Consider the following 20,362-nt stretch of genomic DNA (forward strand, 5'->3'; position numbering starts at 1 on the left):
GTTGGATGATTACGAGATATTCCTAACTATCAATTGGATGCATGGACGCTCCCACTTGACATTCATGCACATTTCTTTTGTGATCTAATACTGTTTTCCATGAATTACTTCACAAGTTTGAAAACTGGGGAAGAAAACAATAATTATAGAAATGTCAAGTGTAAAGTGCACTTTCGTATCATTATATCATTGAAAAATCTTTTTTTTTCTTTTTTTTTAATAAGCTAGATTTAAGAAAATAGACAACGAGGCAGTGGGATATCTTTATTGCTTGAAGATGGCCGTGCTGGGTCATTTTAATATTTAACTAGTGAAGATCGTGATCTATGCTTTGTGGCACAGAAAATTACAAATTTATAAGTTTTTCAAAAATAAATATTTTTGAATGAAAAAAAAACCCCATCATATCCCTGATCAAGTTTGAACCTAATGTTATTAAAAAAAAACCCATCATGATAATTTGATGGGGCTATTCCAAGCCGAACTTAATGTTATTAAATTCATCTTGGGGATGATTAACTTGGTTAAGATTGTAAAAGAATTATCTTATCTAAAAATTTAAGTTATTAGATAAAGTTTTAAGATATAATTTATATTATTCTTTAACACATCCCTTTAAGTGAAAACCTTTTAAACTTGAAACTTGCACAGCTCTACACTAACTTGTACTTAATTTTTATCAAATAAATGAAAATGGTGAAATTCAAACTCGTCACTGTTTGGTTATCAAAGCTCTGATACCATATCAAAGAACCATTTCATCCAAAAGATTAAGTTGTTAGATAAGATCCCAGGATATGATTTATATTATTCTCCAACAAAGATATGGTTAATCCAATCAAATCATCTAACAAGTTAATTCATAATCTAATCAAAACTTAGTTTAATTTTTTTTAAAAAAATAAAACAGCATTTTAAAAAACAAAACTACATTGTTTTAATTAATCTTAGCTAATGGATCCAACTAGTAACTTGAGTATTGAGCCAGACTTAATAACTGACTCTATTATTTGTTTATTTTAAAATAAGTATTTGATAATGAGATAAAGTGTAAAAGTAATTATATGTACCTAATAGTATACTTTTATAAAAGTGATTTTCAATTAAAAAATTAAAAAGAATACATTAAAAATTAAAAAAAAAAACATTAATTTAATTTTTTCACGGAAAACAAAAGCAGCGTTAAAAAAACAGTATATGTATAAAAAAAAAAAGCACAAGATGTACTTGAAAGCTAGGTTACATGTACCAAACATTAATAGAAATTTCATGTTTGATTAGGGTTTGGGATTAATTTTGGACAGACAAGAGATCTCGAAGAGATTTGATTCAAACTGATTTGACAAGCAAATTGTTCATAGAATAGAATCAAGAGACGGAGTGTTTCTCATGGGCGAGCCGAGGAGAGAAAGAAGACAGAAACCCCACCGAGGTGGGGCTCCGAAGAAGCTGGCTAAAATGACATATGCTTTCGATAATAATTATATAAAGTACAAAGGTAAAGATTATGCTCATCTCAAGGATTAATTTTCTTGGGGATTTGTTCATGTCAAAACCAATAATACCAGTTGCATAAGATGCCACTATCGGCTTCATTTGAGCCTGCCTCTGCATATATGGCTCCACCTCAGCTTCCCAATTTCCTTGTCGGCCATTCTTCCATGCCCCACCCCACTCATGGCATATTATACGAAACCTACATTATATTTTCTTGTTTTTTTCCTCTTAGAATAAATCACCCTGCCCTACTAGGGTCAACCCAGCTCCTTCCTTGCTCACCTGCCCCCTTTTTTTTAAAAAAAAAAATATATATATCTCCTTTTTTATTTTCCAATTGAATCGCTCAGCTCTTTTTTGAAAAAAATTATACTTTGATGATATATTGTTTTTAAATTAATTTTTATAATTTATTTTGATTTATTTTTGAACCAACTAAATTAATTGGAAACAATTCTTGCACGAGTTAATCTTAAACTCGAGCTTAGCAAGAAGTTAAGTTAAGAGGTTTTAAGATTGACTCGTTAGGTCATGCTGTTTTTTCCTCTTCTTTTCCTTTTATTCCATCTTTTTTTTTTTAATTGTAATTGAGTTTTTTTTTTTCAATTTCATTCCTTCAACATTTAGTTGATTTTGGATTGGTCTTCTTAATTTGTTTTAGTTTGTTTTTTATGAGGTTATCGCAATCTCAATAAATATCCCAGTATTTTATTGGTACTCAATTTTATGAATATCTATTTTTATTATCATATCATTAAGTAAAAAAAATAATTTAAAAACTATTTGTTAAACCTAGCAGAGTCTATGATCCGGATTGCAGGTTAAGTCACAAAGCCTAGGTTGATCAAATATGTTTTTTTCTTACTTTTAAAAAAGCAAAAAGACATCATTTTAAAAAAGATTAAAGTCAAACTATGTTTTTTACCGATCATATAGGTTGCTTTTATTAAATTGACTGGATCATGTCAAAATAATTTTTATACGAGTTAATTTTAAAATTAAATTAGGTAAGAAGTTAAGTTGAAAGATTAATCTTTCTTTAATAACCATGGCAAGTATTTTCATATGTTCTCAACTTTTTTTTTATTAACTTTTTATATTTAACCTATGCAGTGCGGGTAGTAAACTCATATAGTATTTTAAAATAAACACATTGTACGGTAAGATTGGTGATCATCACGAATAAGCTTACATCATTAAAGGTGTAGATGGAGTGATAGGTAGATTTATTCTTTATGTTATTATATTTTGAGTTTAAATTTAAAAAACAATATGAAAAAAAATCTTATTATTATATTAGTTTTGATTTAAATGGCTTTTTTTAAATGCCAACAATAAGAAGTTTGCGGTATTTATAATACTAATATAATATAATTTTAAATAATAATAATAATAATTGAAAGCCCACTCTCTTATGACGGTAGGGTTACTCTGCAATCTAAAGGGAGGTGAAAAATAATAATGAAAAAAAGACTTAATTAGTTGAAGCATCATTTGGTAATGAAGATTGGATATTCTTCTTAAAGCATTTTTTTTAAATTGTGTTTGGGTTGAAAATAATGTGTTTAATTTTAGATAATTTTTTATTTGATATAATTAATGATTTACTGAGTGATTTTCTATAATTTAATATCTGTGTATTAACACTCAAAAATCATTATTATAATTATTATATTTTTCAGACAACAAGCATTTTAAAAGAAGGATCGAAGAAATTCAGATTATTCTTGTTCTGCTGTAACAGCAATGTTTGATTAGTACGTGACATGACTTGACCCTTTCATTTGACTAAACTTGCAATTTGATTGATCAATGTCTGCTACAAGTAAAGATATTAGGTCAATATGTGAACATAAGACTATAAAAACTCGTGTTATTAAACTTAATTCCGCAAATTAATTTAAAATTCAATCAATCTAGAATCTAATTCAAATTAAATTTTAAATAAATTAAATAAAAATTAACTCGAATGACCCTATAAATTAACTGGAGATTCAATCAGCTTGTACTAAACCAGGTTTAATTAAAAAAAAAAACTAAAACAATTTTATTTTAATTTTTTTAAAATTTTAAAATAATATCATTTTAAATTATCTTATATTATCTTGGATTAACTTTCACACCAAATTATGAGTCCACCTACCCATGGAAAATGAATGTCCAAAAAAAAAAAAAAACCCTCTTTAACTAACAAGTAACAATGTAATGTACTACCCTAAGTTGGAGGACTTAAAAGTACACGAGAGGCCTTCTATGATGCATAGACTAGAAGGCCAGTTTGTCTCCCCATGATTGGGGCAAATCACTTGAACATTATAGCTTAGCTCCAAACATTTTATTGTTTGTGCATAGTTAATTTCTCAGAAATTTGTGCCTTGGGCAACAGGATAGGTGGGCAAGATTGAGCATGCGGTCAGCTTGGTGTGTAGTGTAGGGATCCTCCATATACAGTAGCCTCCTGTAATGGACAGACAAATGGATATATAGATACATGGTGGAGCTCCAATGAAAGGCAAATTCTAGCTACGAGTGTGTGACAACAAGCAAAACCTACTCATCTCTTATATTTTATGTCGTTCAAAATCTATGTAGGAAACACCATATCCTCCCATATATAGCACATATGTAGCAGTTAACTTCCTGTCAGAAAAGATTATATCCCTTTTTTGCAATCAACAAAGGTTTCCATACTCTACTGGCAAAGAGAGTAGAGGCTCGAGAGGGACTCTTTCCTATGGAATCACTGGTTCGGAGACAGTCAAGCATTACAGCACCACAGGCTCCTCCACTGCAGAACTCAGAAGAGAACGAGCAAGAACTCCTAGAAGAAGTAGATGATCAAAAGGAAGAGGCTCGGCCAACTATCCAGTCAGATCTAGAGCTAACTACAAGTGATTCAAATCAGTGGTTCAATCGAGAGCTCAACCTTATTGACAACTTCAGGAGCATGGATTCATCTGAGACTTCACCAGAAACTCCTCAGGGTACTGACGGGGAGCAAAGGGTTTTCTCATGCAACTATTGTCAAAGAAAATTCTATAGTTCACAAGCACTTGGAGGACACCAAAATGCCCATAAAAGAGAAAGGACTCTAGCGAAAAGAGGGCAAAGATTAATAAGGAGTCAATTAGAGGCTTCAATGGCAGCTTATGGACATCCTTACTTCCACCACCATCACAATTCAAGCATGGCTTCTCTCCCTCTCCATGGTAGATCTCTTGGAATTCAAGTACACTCAATGATCCATAAGCCTTCTCATCACCTATCATCTTCTACTGGTTTTGGAAACGTGTATGGACATGACAGCTGGTCTCGGCCCCATATTGATCAACAACCAGGTATAGGTAAATTATCAATGGAGAATTTTTGTATGAATGCAACAACACCATCGCGTGCCAGTGTCGGTAGGTTCAACTTAGAGAGGACTAGTACTGTAGGTTCTCCGGCAGACCCTGGAATTGGTAGGTGGATAGGCAATGGTCATTTGAAGACTAATCAAGATGATCGTATTCACAAGCTTGACTTGTCCCTCAAGCTCTAAAATGTGTTTTCTTCCCCTTTCTACACTTTAATCGATCTTCAGAAACCATCTTGGACTCGTATTTATGTGAATTTTGGCTATAGAAATGCTAAATGATTGTTGTTTTCATTCTCCTTCCTTCCTTCCTTGATTGTAATAGTTCAAGTTATGCTGCATCAATCATGTGAAAGCACGGTGTATTTTTTAATAAAAATATGAGATTAATTGAGCTACAAGACATAAAAAATTATACGAAATCTAGGTTGAGCATCTCCCTCAATCCTAACTAGTAACGTACAGTATCATTTGAGTATAAAGTTTCTAAGATGATATGGTCAATTATAATTTATGATTACTGATCGTGAATCATGTGGTGTTCTTAATCTAGGATTACTCACTTGTAGCGATTTCTGGTTACTTAAAATTGAAAATTTTCTAATTATATTCGAGCATGGTTTGATGAGAGTAGAAGATTAAACAAGACTATCCTTTAAATTGTCGTGGATCGTCATAAATCTAGCTAATGGGTCAAGAACATCCCACGTACACACCAAATAATAACAGTACTAATGAAAGCATCATATATCATATAAAGTCCAATTTAATCTCATGTATGATTAAATTATATAGTTAAAAGTTTACATTATTGTTAATTTTAAAATCTATAAAATAAATTAAAATACATATAAGTTAATCTAGATATCTATATTAAACTAAAAAAAATTATTGCTGCCTCGATGAATGAATACATTAAAAACACTGTCACATGACAATAGTAATATAGTTAATGATGATATTAATATTTTGCATTGGCTGGGAGTGGAGAGCATAGACATTTACAAGTTTCTAGTGGCAGATTTTCTTTCTTTTTGATGTCTTTTCATGACAAAATTTACTGTGAGACACTATGAGCTCAACGTGAGATCATACTTTTTAAGGGGTCAATCATGTACCGAATTCGAGCTAACATCATTGATGACGTTGTCTGTGTAAACTTTGACGATGTCTGTGTAAGCATGAGCTATCTGCTCTCGACTGTCAAGCCCGCCCCTCAACTGGGAGCCTCGATGCGAATATTTCATATTGGCTTGAAGTCGAGGGCTTGGAGCTTGTAAGCTCCAGGTATTATCTCTCTTCTTAAGATGTGCTTTTCTGTGACAAGACCCGCAAGCCCGAACATGAGACGATAGCAGCCGTGTGAAGGGTTTTTTCTCTACATTATCAGTTATCACGGATTCGCCTTGCCTCGAACAGAAAGTAAACACAAATATCTTCATATAGTGAAAGATTTGATATTGTTTACAGGAAATATTATCAAATTAGGCATTATAGAAAAGCGAAGGATAAATTGTATTTATGTGCATTTATTAGTGGAGGAGAAACTGTTGCCATGTCATTTACAATTTTTGATTGAGACTTTCTCCATTATTTAAGAACCCTAAACAGACTGTATGTTTGTCCTTTACCAAGTAACGTGTAAGGTGTCTCTTTCGCAAACTGATCATTAAATCTAGGGAAGATTTGATTCTGTGTTAAAACAGTGTACAGTTAGCTTACATTGCATCACATTTAACACAGTTTTCTTCGTAGAATAGTGCACGCCCTCTTTTAAGGGCATAACAAGTTGAACCAGGCTGGTCTCCTGCAATGAAGTCAACTGTTTAGCAGCCATGCCCTTTTCAGTTTCAAACTTTCAATTCATTACATTAAGTTTATTTAGATCAGCATCTCTTTAGAAGTCAGAAACTATACTAGAATCGATTCGTGCAGAAATAGAGGTCTTGCCTATGTGGCTGACCCCACCTTTCTTATAAGATCAGGTCTTGGAGAGTCACGATGGCCTTCGATGCTTTGTCATGCTCCTTATTTGATACTCGATATCCCATGCTTATCAAGTATCAGATAAAGAGTGTTAAGAAGCATTAAAGGCCATCATGTTTCCTTGAGTTTCCTACCAAAATTAGGTGCATGCAACAAGGGATCATGGAATGGATGCTCATCCTTCTTCACCAAGAAGTTGAGCAACTGGCAAGAACCTCCCCTCTAAACCCTAAAAGAACTAGCCATACCTCCTCAGACCAAAATGTCTGGCCATGAAGACGGTACATGGACTGTTCACCCAATATAGCTGGTGTTGATCTGGGCAGGTTTCATTCCTCGGAAATTACTAAGCCTTGCATTTGATTAATAAAGATTATAAAAAACCAAAACCAGACCCTGCCCTTAATTTGAGCAGTCATAGCACATTATTCCATTAGGAGCAAGACAGGGTTACTGTTCATATAAACCCACATCATCACCATCTCAACATTGCTCATTGTTTTCAGCATTATATCAGATTCAAATTCATTTGACCTGATTCTGCCACAGAACCGTAACATGACAACCCATGTTGGCTGTTTGTTTCAACACGAAAGCATAACAGTGTGTCCTGTTAGAAAATTATCAAGAGAAGAAAAGATGGCCAGCATGACGTTATGGAAGCCTGCCAGTTAATTACTAGATATCACCGAAATAAACCTGACAAAAGGCAATATCAGTATCTTACATCATTCAACACCTAAACACACCGACTTTATAATAAAATCAAATGTTGTCACATATTGATCCAATCTAATTACACAAGCATGCAATTCTGTAATTGTTTTAATGTTTGAGCATGTTGATGTACAATAATTTACCACAATATGCCAAGTGCAACACAAACACAAATATACCTTTTGTCCCATCACAACTTGCTATGTTAGGCTTAACAAGGCCAACATCAATTGCGTTGCTAAACCAATCAAACAGTTCTACTGAAAGCAAACCTCGACTGTGTTTCTCTTATGGGTACTTCAAAGGTTGGAGTGGGACGATTCCTTGAAAATATACTAGGACTGGATGCCAAAAGCAACGATGCTAGTGTCATTGGAAGAAATGGATTAGAGCACAAGATACAAAAGGAGCAGAGATAGGAAGTGTGCCATTTGGGAATTGAATCAAACTCATTGTTCAGCCAAACAATAGAAATATTGATATAGCTGTGACTCAAGTGAAATAAGGTTATACAGAAAATAAGAGAGTCTCGTTGATTCTAACTGATTCTAACCGCAAGATGTCAAGAACAATGGTTAGCAATCTATTTATGTGATTTTAGCCAATATAGGGTGAAACATGTCACTACAAACTGTAAATCTTTTGCTCAATATGCACCTAAGATGAATAAAAATGATGCAAAGAAATCATAATTTAGATCCTAAAAAGAACTAAGACTGCAACTTAAACTGTTATCTCTAGTTCCCATACTTATCCCTCCTCTCTAAAAGTCCCATCTTTCAATGTGCACCCCCCAAGTCATCATGAAGGCATAAATGTTGCAATAATCCTCCCTAAGGAATCCTTTGATTCACTGAGTTTTATTTCCTTCATCCCTGAACCTTTGAGTACCTTGGTTAGAATCCCAAGCAATTTTCAAGTTGGTTGAGATAAACTCAAAAAACCATTAGTCAAGTCCATAATGAGTGGGAGATTTTGCACATAGAGACTCTCTAAGATGATGGTTCCCAGTTATGAATCTCTATAATCAAGCAGTTGATTCCAAGCTCACCAGCTCATAATGAAAATTCAACATCCTCATTTACTGGGTTTGAGCTACTCTCAGTAATGCTCATGGCCGATAATATTTCCGTATTTCCATGCTCAACTATAAAGAGTCCATACCCCAAGTCCCACTGAAGTAGGTTCCCATATGAGTGAACTTTTTACCATCCTTGCGATCAGAATTTTGGAGATAGAGCGACTGCTTTCAAGACCCAAGCCTACAACTCAGGGTTTCAAGAGCATTGCACCAAGAAATGGCCCTATCCATATTCAACAATGGCTCCTAAAAAAGGTATTGCTATGCCTTTTCCCGTTTCTAGACAAAAATTTGTTATCCAATTTTGAATACCTAAAGGAGAGCCCTTATTTGAATATGCAGTTTCATGCACAATGGTTTCACGGCTTCACTTCAAGAGTTTCTTTGAATAGTTTATAGTTAATTTCTTAAACATATGAGTTTCCACATTAGAATAGCAAGAACAAATGAAATTACAGCCTGGACCAGTAGAATGCCTTTGCTGCTATTTTAGCAAATTCAATGTGTATGGTAAGCGGCCACGAATATATCAATCTGATATAGCTATGTTTCAAAAGAAAAATTAAAATAAAATCACACTGCCCATAATGTCTTCTGTTATGTAGATATTTTCTGTAAGTAGAGTTCAGAAGTTCATGTTTCCATACTTGTACTGGCAAGACCACAAAAGAGAGAGAAATGCAATGTGGCTCAGGAAAAATGAAATAAAGTATTTCCTGCAACTTTCTAGCTGTATGAATCAATCACGAGAAGCTTACCATCAGAATACCCTTAGAGAGTCATTAGTCAGGAATCCAAGAATTTCATTTCCGTGAGCTACATACTGAATAACAGTGATCTCGTGAAATAAAAAAAAAAAAAAAATAAACAAAGCTGTCTCATAAAGGGCACCATAAAAAAACATCCTTCTATTTTTCTACAAAAGATTTGACCTTTCCAAGCCATTGTATAAGTTCAATCCTATCCTTATTCAGCATATAATCATGCAAGAAGAAAGAAAGTTCATCATTTACCCCCCTTGCCTCCAAGTACTCGCGAAGCCTCTTCTGAAGCTCTTTATTCAACTTCCTAAAAACAAAACATTTAGTCCAAACCTAAGTCAACCAACCAAGCAAACACTAATTGCAAAACAAACACCAGCACCACAATCATCAAAAGAAAAGAAAAGAAAAGAAAGGTCCACACCTGAAATCAGGCCCCATATAAGGCCTTCCCGGCATCTTCTCACCCCTGAGCAAGTAAACTTTCTGAATCTCCAAACGATCAGGCCATGCTGAGCATAAAAACTCCAAATTTTCACCACCATCCCCTTTGGAAACATCAACAATAAAACTAATGTGAAGACGCACATCTTCCCCTGAGGCATCATCTCCGAGTTTTGGAACAGTTACATATCCATCAAACATTGTAACTTCAAGTTTAACATCTTCAATATCATCATATTTACCCCTCATTATCATCCACTGCTCTCCTGATCGATCTTCCACTGTAAATGAATGAAATCTCGTCTCTGGCTACATAATCCAAATAACAAAACCAGTTACTATTAACACAACAAGTCATTCGCATAAATTACACAAGCAGAAAGCTAAAGCTTCAATGTGAGAAATTTAAACTCTTAAGTAATGATCACACACATAAAGAACAAACTATCAAGAGCCCCTTTTTTTTAACTGGGGATAGACACAGAAATAATTAACTCACTATTGATATAACAATTTCACTTCATAAATTAATCTCCTAAATAAATATAAGCAGAGATTTTTACTTTCATGCTTAAATGCACCCAAAAAAAAATCTTCTAAATAAATTACACAAGTAAATAAAGAACTATTATGAACCCATTTTTATTTTTTTACCAGGGATAAAAAAAATTATTAATTCAGTCGTAATATAACAATTTCACTCCATAAATCAATCTTCTAAATGAATTACACAGTAAAGCTCAGTACTTTCATGCCTGAACGCCAAAACAAAAATCTTCTAAATGAATTACACAGCTAAAGCTCATTACTTCCATACATGAACGCCAAAAAAAATCTTCTAAATAAATTACACAAGTAAATAAAAAACTATTATGAACCCATTATTTTTATTAAACTTAAAGAGCCAGAAAAGCAACAATTTAACAACTCAATTCTAGTCTTGTCATGTTAACTTCTTGTTCATTTTTTCGGCGACCAAACAGGAACCCAGAAGATATTCATCAACAAAAGGTAAAAATTTAAAACAACAGAGAGATTTAAATATTGAAAGGACCTGGTATGGAGGGGCATATTCAGACTGGTAATCGATTTCCTTATCGATGATTCTGAGAATGTTAGCTTCGAATGGCGATTTAGTAATTTTGTTGTCAGCTGAGTAAGGTCTGGGGGATTGGAAGAGAAATGAAGATGTGATGGCATTTCTTGATTGGAGAAGTGATGAAGTAGAAGAAGAAAAGGAAGAGAAAAGGGTTCTTGTTGCAGTTCGAATCCAGCGAGCCATTGGAGTGTTGCGAGGGAGATTTTTTTTTTTTTTTTTTTGGGGGGGGGGGGGTTGGGTTGGGGGTTTAAGGTGTGGGTTTTCTTTTCGACAAGCCTGAGAAAAGAGAAATTATCAAAATTCCTTTTTTTCACGAATTGGGGATTTTGATTAGGACCCTCTATTATTTATTATTTTGATTAAATCCCAATGTATTCATGAATTCTCAATATGATTCCTCAATTTTGTTTAACATAAATTTTAAATAGTCTTATTTTCATATACAAAATTATCAAAATTCCTTTTTTTCACTATGTAAAACTTATATGATAGACTAAAATATATAAATCATTTCTATCACATGAAGTTATAAAGTTTTTAGAAGAAAAGAGAAATTATGTGTTTTAGGTAATTAGAAAATAATTAGACTTGTTAAAGACTAATTAAGGCTTGGTAATGTAGAAATTATGTGGTTGGCTGTATTTTTAAAGAGTTTAAAACTCGGTTTGGTTTAGTGAGTTGATACAGGTTCAAAATTGGATGTTTTGAAAAAAAATAAGAAAGATAAAAAAAATTAGCTAACCAAATGACTTGGTTAAAATCCGATTACAACTCATTGATTATTTTTTTCTAACAAAAATGAAGCCATTTTAATTTATAAAAACAATAAAAATAAAATTAAGATCAACTCGCTAACCTGATTAAAACCCACGATCTTTATTTTGAATTGGATCAATTATCGAGTCAGGTTTAGAAAACTCTAGCAAGAAGTAGAATAATGAATTTATCTAGATATCTCCAATAATTGAAGAACTTTTCAAGGGTGCTATTAAAAGTTGAAACCTAATTTAATGATTATTTTGAATTTTTTTTTGAAATTAATACTTTGGTGTTTTTAAGTTATTTTAATGTGTTGATGTTGAAAATAATTTTTAAAAAATAAAAAATATATATTATTTTTATATATTTTTAAATAAAAAAATATTTTAAATATAAGGTCTGTGGGTCTCTTTTTTTTTCAGATTATGAAATTCTGAATGTGTTATTATTTAATTAAATAATTTTTTTGTATGTGTTCAGCCAAAAAGTTACCTCGTACCAGATGTTGTTATTATTATTGGTGCCTGGAACTTGGAAGGTTTCTCCTTTCATGGGATGGGCTGGACTTTTGTTGTTGATGGGTGGTATGAGTTGTTGCCTTGTTTCGCAAGTCCATCACTGTTTTTTTAACAAGCCCATATTAGGCCCACAATTAGGTCTAACCATCTGCAGGCCCAACTCAGACCTAATGTTTGCAATTTATTATATATCTATGGCTATGGACTAGAGTCTATAGATAAAGCTGATAGGGCTTGTAAATAAAAAGTCATAACTATAATTTTTGCAATTATATATCTATCAGATTATGTGTTGAATTTAGAAACTATAAGAATTTTTAAATATATTTGGTTGTATTTTTCTCTTTTTTACTTGCAAGGCTTAAAAAAAAAATACAATATACGTATCCTATGCAAGTTGTTTTCTATTTTTTTACATGTATTGTAAATATAGATAGTTTTTCAAAATTTTAATTATTTATCCCTCAACTAAAGTTTAATTTGCGTTTAAAATACTGTTTATGTTGCTTCTGCTTTTAAAACAAACTATAGAAAAATATTGTTTTATAAATTATAAAATATAATTTACTGTTTGTGGGATCCAGTATAATTTGCTTTTAAAATAAAGATTAATCAAAAAGCAGCTTCAAGCTGCTTCTCTTCTTATGTTGTCTATGAAGAGTAAATTAATTAACTCTACATTGTTCACTTTACAAAAGTGAGCACTGGATAATGTCTCCATTATTCATGGCCGGTTGGGGTTCGGTCTAAATCTAAATGCATTGAACTAAATTCGATACAGTAAAAAAAATCTATTTTTTTTTAATTTTTAATTGTATTTTATTCGAAAATTTAACATTATTCAATGATATTGTATAAATTAGAAGTAGATCATATGATGACGTAGCATTTGAAGAATTTGATCATAATTTCAATTTTGTTCTTGATGATATTTTACCTGATTTTGTTGCACGCTCAAAACACTATGAAAATTGTAGCATTTGTCGGATGAATTTCGTACACGATGGAATTGTAGATAGTTTAATGGGACAATCAAAAATATTTTATATAAAGTATTATTTATTTCATGATATAATAACAGTAGTTAAATTTACAATATTTAAATTAAAACTCATCAATATTAATATATATCTTTTTTAGTTATTTTATAACCTTAATTTGAAAAGTATTATTAATCAAACACATTAAATTATTTTTTATTCAACCTCAATTTTAACTACGGTTTTAACCAAACATATATAAATATCAAACCAACATCAATGAAAAATATTTTTTATAAAATAATTTTTTTCAAACCACAACTACAAGAACTAAACAATTAAAACATTGTTTTTAATTTTTTAATTTAAATTTTATAATAAGTCTATTCAAGTAACTTTATTTTTAAAATATATATATATTAAAGCATTGGTTTTTAGGTAGAGGTGGATTTTTCATGGGTATAACAGCACCACGCGGTATCTTTACAGAATGCATGCCGACGTCGTGTGAACATAGCACACTGCAATTTCACTGTAGTGTTTGTGTACTGATTTCAAAAAAATGTTTTTTATTTAAAAATATATTAAAATAATATTTATTTTATTTGAAAAAACATTTTAAAAATACTAAAATATAATTTAAAAACAAATATTAAAAAAAAACGAAAAAAAAACAAAAGAGAGAACAAACACCGCGTAGATTGATGATAAGTTTTCATGATGTGGACCTCGACTCATTTTGACAGTATGCTCTGCCTCCAAGGCTGAAATAATTAATGGTTGTCTCCAGACTGGTTGCAAAATCATGATGATCCTCTGCTTTCCATCATTCTCTTTTAACTTTTTTAGGGTTTTAAAATTATATCTTAAAATAATCATTATATATATATATATATATATATATATATATATATATATATATATATAAAGGTCTTCAATTACTCTGCGGACAATCTCTTCAACGCTGAGATCATGACTAGCATGATGTTTTTTTAGAGAGTAATTATTTGTAAAGTCTTAAACTCGATTTTATGATTCGAGAAGCTTAAATTCTTTGTTTTATTTTTATTTTTATTTTAAATTAAAATAATATTTTTAAAAAATAAATAAGTTAAAAAATTCATGATTATATTTTAACACTATTAAGTCTGAATTGATCATATCAATTCGAGTTTTTAATTTAATTAGCTTAATTTTTATTTTTATATATATATTTCTTTAATTAAGACTGGTCAAATCTTGAGTAGGTAGGATATTAGATTGACATACTGAGTCGATTGTACAATAATTGTGAGTATGTGTTTGATTTATAATAATTTTTTTGCATAAATTAAAAAGTTATTTCTAAATACTGAATCAATTTTTTATTTGAAAATATTTATTCTAAACTATATTATATTCATTTTTAAACACACAACTTTAAGTTGTGTTTTATTCTAGCTTGGATTCTTAGTTTTTATTACAAACTACTTTTGAAAAATAAATTTTGAAATTTAAATTTATTGTCAAATATATCTCTTTATAAACCTACCAAATAGACTCTGAAATTAGATGCAAAACAATTAAATAAATTCAAAAAATTAAAGCGTGAGCATTTTCCAAGCATAGAGAAATTAACCAAGGTTGAAGGTTACAAATAATTCAATATTTAAATTATTTCATAAATATATTTATTTTTAAATTTCTTTTTCTTTTTATATATGTTATTTTTATTTGACAATGTGATAGCGGTTGTTTTTCAAATAACTTTTCGTGCCGAAATGCATACTACTAATGTTTTTTTATTTTTTAAAAATTATTTTTGATATCAGTACATCAAAACAATTTAAAACATATAAATCATATTAAATTTTAGTAAAAAAAACGGTTTGCACCGTATTCCTAAACAATTTAGTGTATAAATTATCCCTGGTTTGCTGCCCATTTAATTTAAATTAACGAAATGAGAAATGGCAGTATTGTGATATCTCAAATATTCCATGTCCAGATAAGGAAGTAGAAATTGAAGATGGAAAAATGATATGGAGGCTGGACTGTATTGCTATTTTAATACAGGAGCAAGAGACAAAGGCCCGTGGAGATGCTGATGGCGCGGCGACTGTTGACTGCCGGTGGAACCAATGTCCACCTCTTTAGATTCTTCCATTCGTCTTTTACTCTATAAATTACTCCTTAAAAAAATCCACAAGGAATTTTAGAATCCCGACTTTCCAGCTATGAAACACGATTAGGAGGTTGTTGAATTCGATTTTTAAAGATATTTTTAAAATAATATTTTTTATTTTAAAAAATTAATTTTGATATTAGCATATGAAAATAATTAGAAAACATAAAAAATATATTAATTTGAAATACAAAAATAAAAAAAAATTGATTTAAAAAAATACTTTTAAAACGTAAAAACAAACATGATCTAAATATTTAATACTTTTTTAAAATTAAAAACTAGTTATAAAACCAGTAACGCTCAAAAGATTGACTAACTTGAAGCCTGTATAAGTCTAGGATAAAAAAAAAAGAATTAAAATATTGACATGGTTAAAAACTTGATCCATCAAAAAATGATAATATAAAAAAATATAATATTTTTTATTTTTTAAAATAAAAAAAATAGAATAAGCATGTGTTGATTCTATCGCTTGATAACTTGAGTATAGTAGAAAGTAAATCCAATATAGAATTTAAAAGGTGTTCAAGAGTTTGTTAATGATTGTTTTTTAAAATAATTTTTACTCAGAAATATATTAAAATATTATTTTTTTATTTTTAAAATATTATTTTTAATACCCATATATCAAAATTATTTTAAAAAATAAAAATAATAATTTTAAATAAAAAACATTTTCAAAATTTACCCAAACCTATTCGGAACGCAATAGCAAAGGTAGGCTTAAAATGTCAGATGTGATTGCAAGGAGGAAAATCCTCGTGAATATATTATTTGGGATTTCTGTCAATTATCGATATAAGATTTTTTTTTTTTTTTTATCTCTGATGAGTGTAGCAATAAACAATCTGAATATATGAATAATACTCGTATAAATAGAATTTGTCTGCCTGCCTGCATAAAAGTTGAAAAACCCATCACATCTCTCTTTGAAAATCACTGAATACATGAATGATTGTCTCTTACGTCATTACTTAGGATTCCAATCCAGATGAATTTCGTACGAAACAAATCTGGAAAAAATATATTTTAAGACTTTATCAAATCATAAAATTATGTGCCATGTGTCTTGTGTTTTTCGCATTGACAAACATTTAGATGTTTTTTTTTTATTAAGAATTGATGATTTCGACTGTTTATTGTTTTTATGTTTTAAAATATTTTTGAAAAAAAATATTTTTTTTATTTTTAATTAATATATTTTTTAATATTTTAATATTATTTTGATGTATTGATATCAAAACTTAATTTTTTTAACAAAATATATATTTAAAAACACAAAAAATATTAATTTGAAGCAAATAAAAAAAATAATTTTTTTTAAGAGTCTTTTTTAAACTTAAAAACAAATAGGGACTTATATTTAGGTTTTTTTGTCATTTCATCTTGGTTTTTTGGTAATTAGCAAGTAAACTAAGAGACAATTTGGTATTTTAAAAATGTTAAATATTACAATTAAAAAAAGTCATTGTAGTCCTTATTTTTTTATTGTTATTTATTTGTTGTGCATTATTTTTTTTTTAATTTCATCCCTTAACATTTGATTCTATTTAATTTTTTTATATCAAATTTTGTTGTCATTCTTTTGAATTCTATTTATTTTTTATATCATTTTCCTGATTAAAATTGCTTTTCAATTTCATCTCTTGTCATTTCATTTCATTTTTTTAATATTTATTTGGTTCTCATTCTTTTAATTTGTTTGTTTTTTTTCAATTTCATCATTTAACATTGAATTAATCGACAACCGAGCTTCGTAATTTTTTTGGTGCAACGAACTCGATCTTATAACTCAGGTTACAAGCATGAAATGTTAATTTGGATTTACATTAGTCTTTCTTTTTTATCTTTTCTTACACTGATTTTCATTTCATTTTCATTTTCATCCTTCAAAATTGGATTTATTGAATGTCAAGCTTATTTTGTTTTTTTTCCCCTTTCTATAAGGATAATCCGGCCTCACATTATGGGACGTGAATTTGCCATGCTAACTCGAATTGACTCAGGAATTTTATATCATTTTTAAAGTAAGCAGTTTTTGAACATTTTTTTTTAAGTTACAAAAAAAAATCAACTTTGCTCGCGATGAAGCACAAACCACCTATCTAGTTTTATCTCAATAAGCTCATTCACATCTAAACTAGTAAATTTATTTATCAAATTTAATATATTCATCAAATATAAGAATACCATAAAATAAAAAAACTAAGTTAAATTACTAAGATTATTAAAAAAATATTAAATACATCATATAAAGTACAGGGATTAATTACTCATTTTTTTAAAACTGCAAGGACTATATTTATAATTTACTCTAAAGCAATACCTAAATCTATCCCGTAAGTCCCTCTCCACACTTGCCTTTTCCTATTGCCGACTTGCCGGTTCTATGACTGGTCATCCCATTAACTAAAAGAAAGCAGCAGTGAAGGAAAGTGAACCCAATGGCAGTTTGGATAATTAATAAACTTTTAGGGTCAATATAATTGACCGTTTGTCCTGAGCATATAAAAACCAAAAGCAGAAGGATAAGGAAGGCTTGCGGACTCTTCCATGGCCGCCGGTGCAACCCAAAGTACAAAATTCTCCTCTCTCTCTGCTTTCACCACATATTTTTATTTATAAAATTAAATAAACATCTCGGTTCCCAATTCAATCCCTGAAATTCCTCGAATTTCCTCGACCCCTTAAAATACTGGGCTCCTCTTTGCTTTCTATATCCACCATCACCGTCACCCTTTCTTTCTTTTCTTTTGCTTAAAGAAAAAGAAAGAAATGCTGCGTAGAATGGTGATGTTGAACCAGAAAAAGAAAACTGGGACGGTTCCAGTTTACTTAAATGTTTATGATTTGACGACGATTAATGGTTACGCTTACTGGGTTGGTCTCGGGATCTACCATTCCGGTGTACAAGGTTAGTGATCGCTTAAAAAATTTTGATCTTTTTTATGCTCACTTTTTTCTGGGTTCTTTTGTTTTTCGATTTTAACGATGTTTTTTGTAAGAAAAATGATGGGGTTTGTTTTGTTTATTTTAAGGTTTTTTTTTACTGTTTAGATCTAAGGAAAAGCGTGTTTATGTTTTAGAGTAGTTTGGTTGCTGAGAAAATGAAATGGAAGGAAAAGGATAGGAAAACAATGTAATTTATGGGTTTAATTTATGATAATCTTTTGTTTTTCTTGTTTTCTGTATTTATTTATCCGGGGAGTGAGGAATTTTTTTTTATTGTTCTTTTTGATGTGGTGAAATGCTACTCCGTTAACTATAGAAAATGAAATCATAGAGGCTTGAAAGGAAAGTTTATTGGTTTGTTTATTTTACAGTGATCTCATGTTAGTCAAATGAGTAAAACTTAGTCTGGTTTGTTGAGATTTGGTGGGAGGAAAAAATGAATTTGGGTCAGCCATTGACTATTAAGAGTGTTTTTTAATTAGTTGTGACGTGAACTAAATTGAATCTTTTGTTTTTCGCTGTGATAATGTAGTTCACGGTGTTGAATATGGTTTTGGAGCACATGATCATCCGACAACGGGGATTTTTGAGGTTGAGCCGAAGCAATGCCCGGGATTTATGTTTAGGAAATCAATATTGATTGGAAGAACTGATTTGGGTCCTAAAGAAGTTCGGATGTTCATGGAGAAATTAGCTCTGGAGTTTCCTGGGAATACTTACCATCTTATCACTAAGAACTGCAATCACTTCTGTAATGATGTGTGTCTCAAGTTGACTGGGAAAAAAATTCCACGATGGGTTAATCGTCTTGCTCGTATAGGTAAGAGGCCCCTTTAAATTTGTTTATGCTATCAGTCTTGTTTCTGCTTTCAGATTGTTTTATGCTTACAAAGACAGGAAAAATGTGTGGTGCTCATGCAACCGCAATTTGCACATTATCATGAATTCCACCATTTTTTTTTCTGGTTTTTGCATTTCCACACATTAAGTTTTATAACATGGTTAAGGGTATGTTTCCGATTTTATCATTAGTAAAATCATATTAAAAGAATTGCAAGCCATGAAGTGTTCTATTTCGAGTCTGTCTTGTTTATAATTCCTTTTCCAGTCATTCTCACCCTGAAAATGCCAGATCTTTGAGTTAGCCATGATGTGGAAGATGTTGGTCTTATCCGTGTCGCAATTTAGCTCAGGTTTCTATTTAGCCACTCCAACATGAAGTCTGGTTTCTTTATTCTTTTTCACCATTTTTTATTGGAGGATATCAAAACTAGTTATTATTGCGCTTTTAAAAATTTCCTTACAAGAATTTTGATATTTTCATGGCATGAAGATTTTCAATAGATGATTCCCGCAGAGGTATTTTAGTGGTCTCGAAGGGAAATGGACAGGCAGCAGTTAAGGTTGCAAAATATCAAATTCTATTGGTTTGCATCATCCATCCCAACGCGTGCCCTCAGAAGCCATATGCAATTAGATTATTATCAACCTTACCTTACCTTATCCGGCAAACCAGGCATAAATTTAATGTCGGTGTTGCTTCTGAAAAACTTTCAGGGTTTCTTTGCAACTGTGTTCTTCCAGTAGAGTTGAATCAAACAAAAATCCGCCAAGTTAGATCCGATGATATTGTACAAGAGAAGAAGAAATTGAGAAGCCGTTCGACGAGGTTCACATCTTCTTCTAATCCGGTAACTTCTCCTTCATTGACACCTTGCCCTTCAAGTTCTGGAAGCAGAAGTGGTAGACAGAGACGTTTTATTCCTCTGACTTCAAGATCTTTTGTTCATGATGACTCTACGTCCTCGTCATGGAGCTTGAAGGCTTAATGAATACATTACGTTTTGAAACATTTTAGGGTCTTAGACTTAAAAAAAAAAAAAAATCAACTACAGATGGGCAAATGCAAAGCTTGTATTCTGCCCCATGTTACCTGGTTTTTGTGGTTTCTGAGACATCTGCTTCAAAGTTGTTGCAGAGTTTCTGTTTTCTGTAAAGATGATTACTGTTTTTAATGAATGGGAAGTCATATGATTTCCTGTAAAA

At 30.9% G+C, this 20,362-nt stretch overlaps 3 protein-coding genes across 3 annotated transcripts; 2 read left to right on the top strand and 1 right to left on the bottom strand.

Moving 5' to 3' along the window:
* The first annotated feature begins 3,718 nt into the window (after positions 1 to 3,718).
* Positions 3,719 to 5,146, top strand: LOC133674336 (zinc finger protein 1-like). The gene has a single exon (XM_062095380.1). The coding sequence runs from the start codon at positions 4,232 to 4,234 to the stop codon at positions 5,036 to 5,038; it is 807 nt and encodes a 268-aa protein (XP_061951364.1). The 5' UTR covers positions 3,719 to 4,231; the 3' UTR covers positions 5,039 to 5,146.
* Positions 5,147 to 9,418: 4,272 nt separating this feature from the next.
* On the bottom strand, positions 9,419 to 11,165 carry LOC133674866 (uncharacterized protein At2g39795, mitochondrial). Its single transcript, XM_062096149.1, has 3 exons — positions 10,896 to 11,165; positions 9,822 to 10,150; positions 9,419 to 9,704 (listed from the first exon to the last, which is right to left on the bottom strand). Exons 1-3 carry the CDS (start codon positions 11,121 to 11,123, stop codon positions 9,545 to 9,547), a joined length of 717 nt encoding a protein of 238 aa, XP_061952133.1. The 5' UTR covers positions 11,124 to 11,165; the 3' UTR covers positions 9,419 to 9,544.
* A 6,715-nt stretch (positions 11,166 to 17,880) lies between these two features.
* On the top strand, positions 17,881 to 20,362 carry LOC133674867 (deSI-like protein At4g17486). Its single transcript, XM_062096151.1, has 3 exons — positions 17,881 to 18,278; positions 18,849 to 19,136; positions 19,874 to 20,362. Exons 1-3 carry the CDS (start codon positions 18,140 to 18,142, stop codon positions 20,143 to 20,145), a joined length of 699 nt encoding a protein of 232 aa, XP_061952135.1. The 5' UTR covers positions 17,881 to 18,139; the 3' UTR covers positions 20,146 to 20,362.

The sequence above is a fragment of the Populus nigra genome, chromosome 15, assembly GCF_951802175.1.
Source record: "Populus nigra chromosome 15, ddPopNigr1.1, whole genome shotgun sequence".
NCBI classification, from domain to species: Eukaryota; Viridiplantae; Streptophyta; class Magnoliopsida; order Malpighiales; family Salicaceae; genus Populus; species Populus nigra.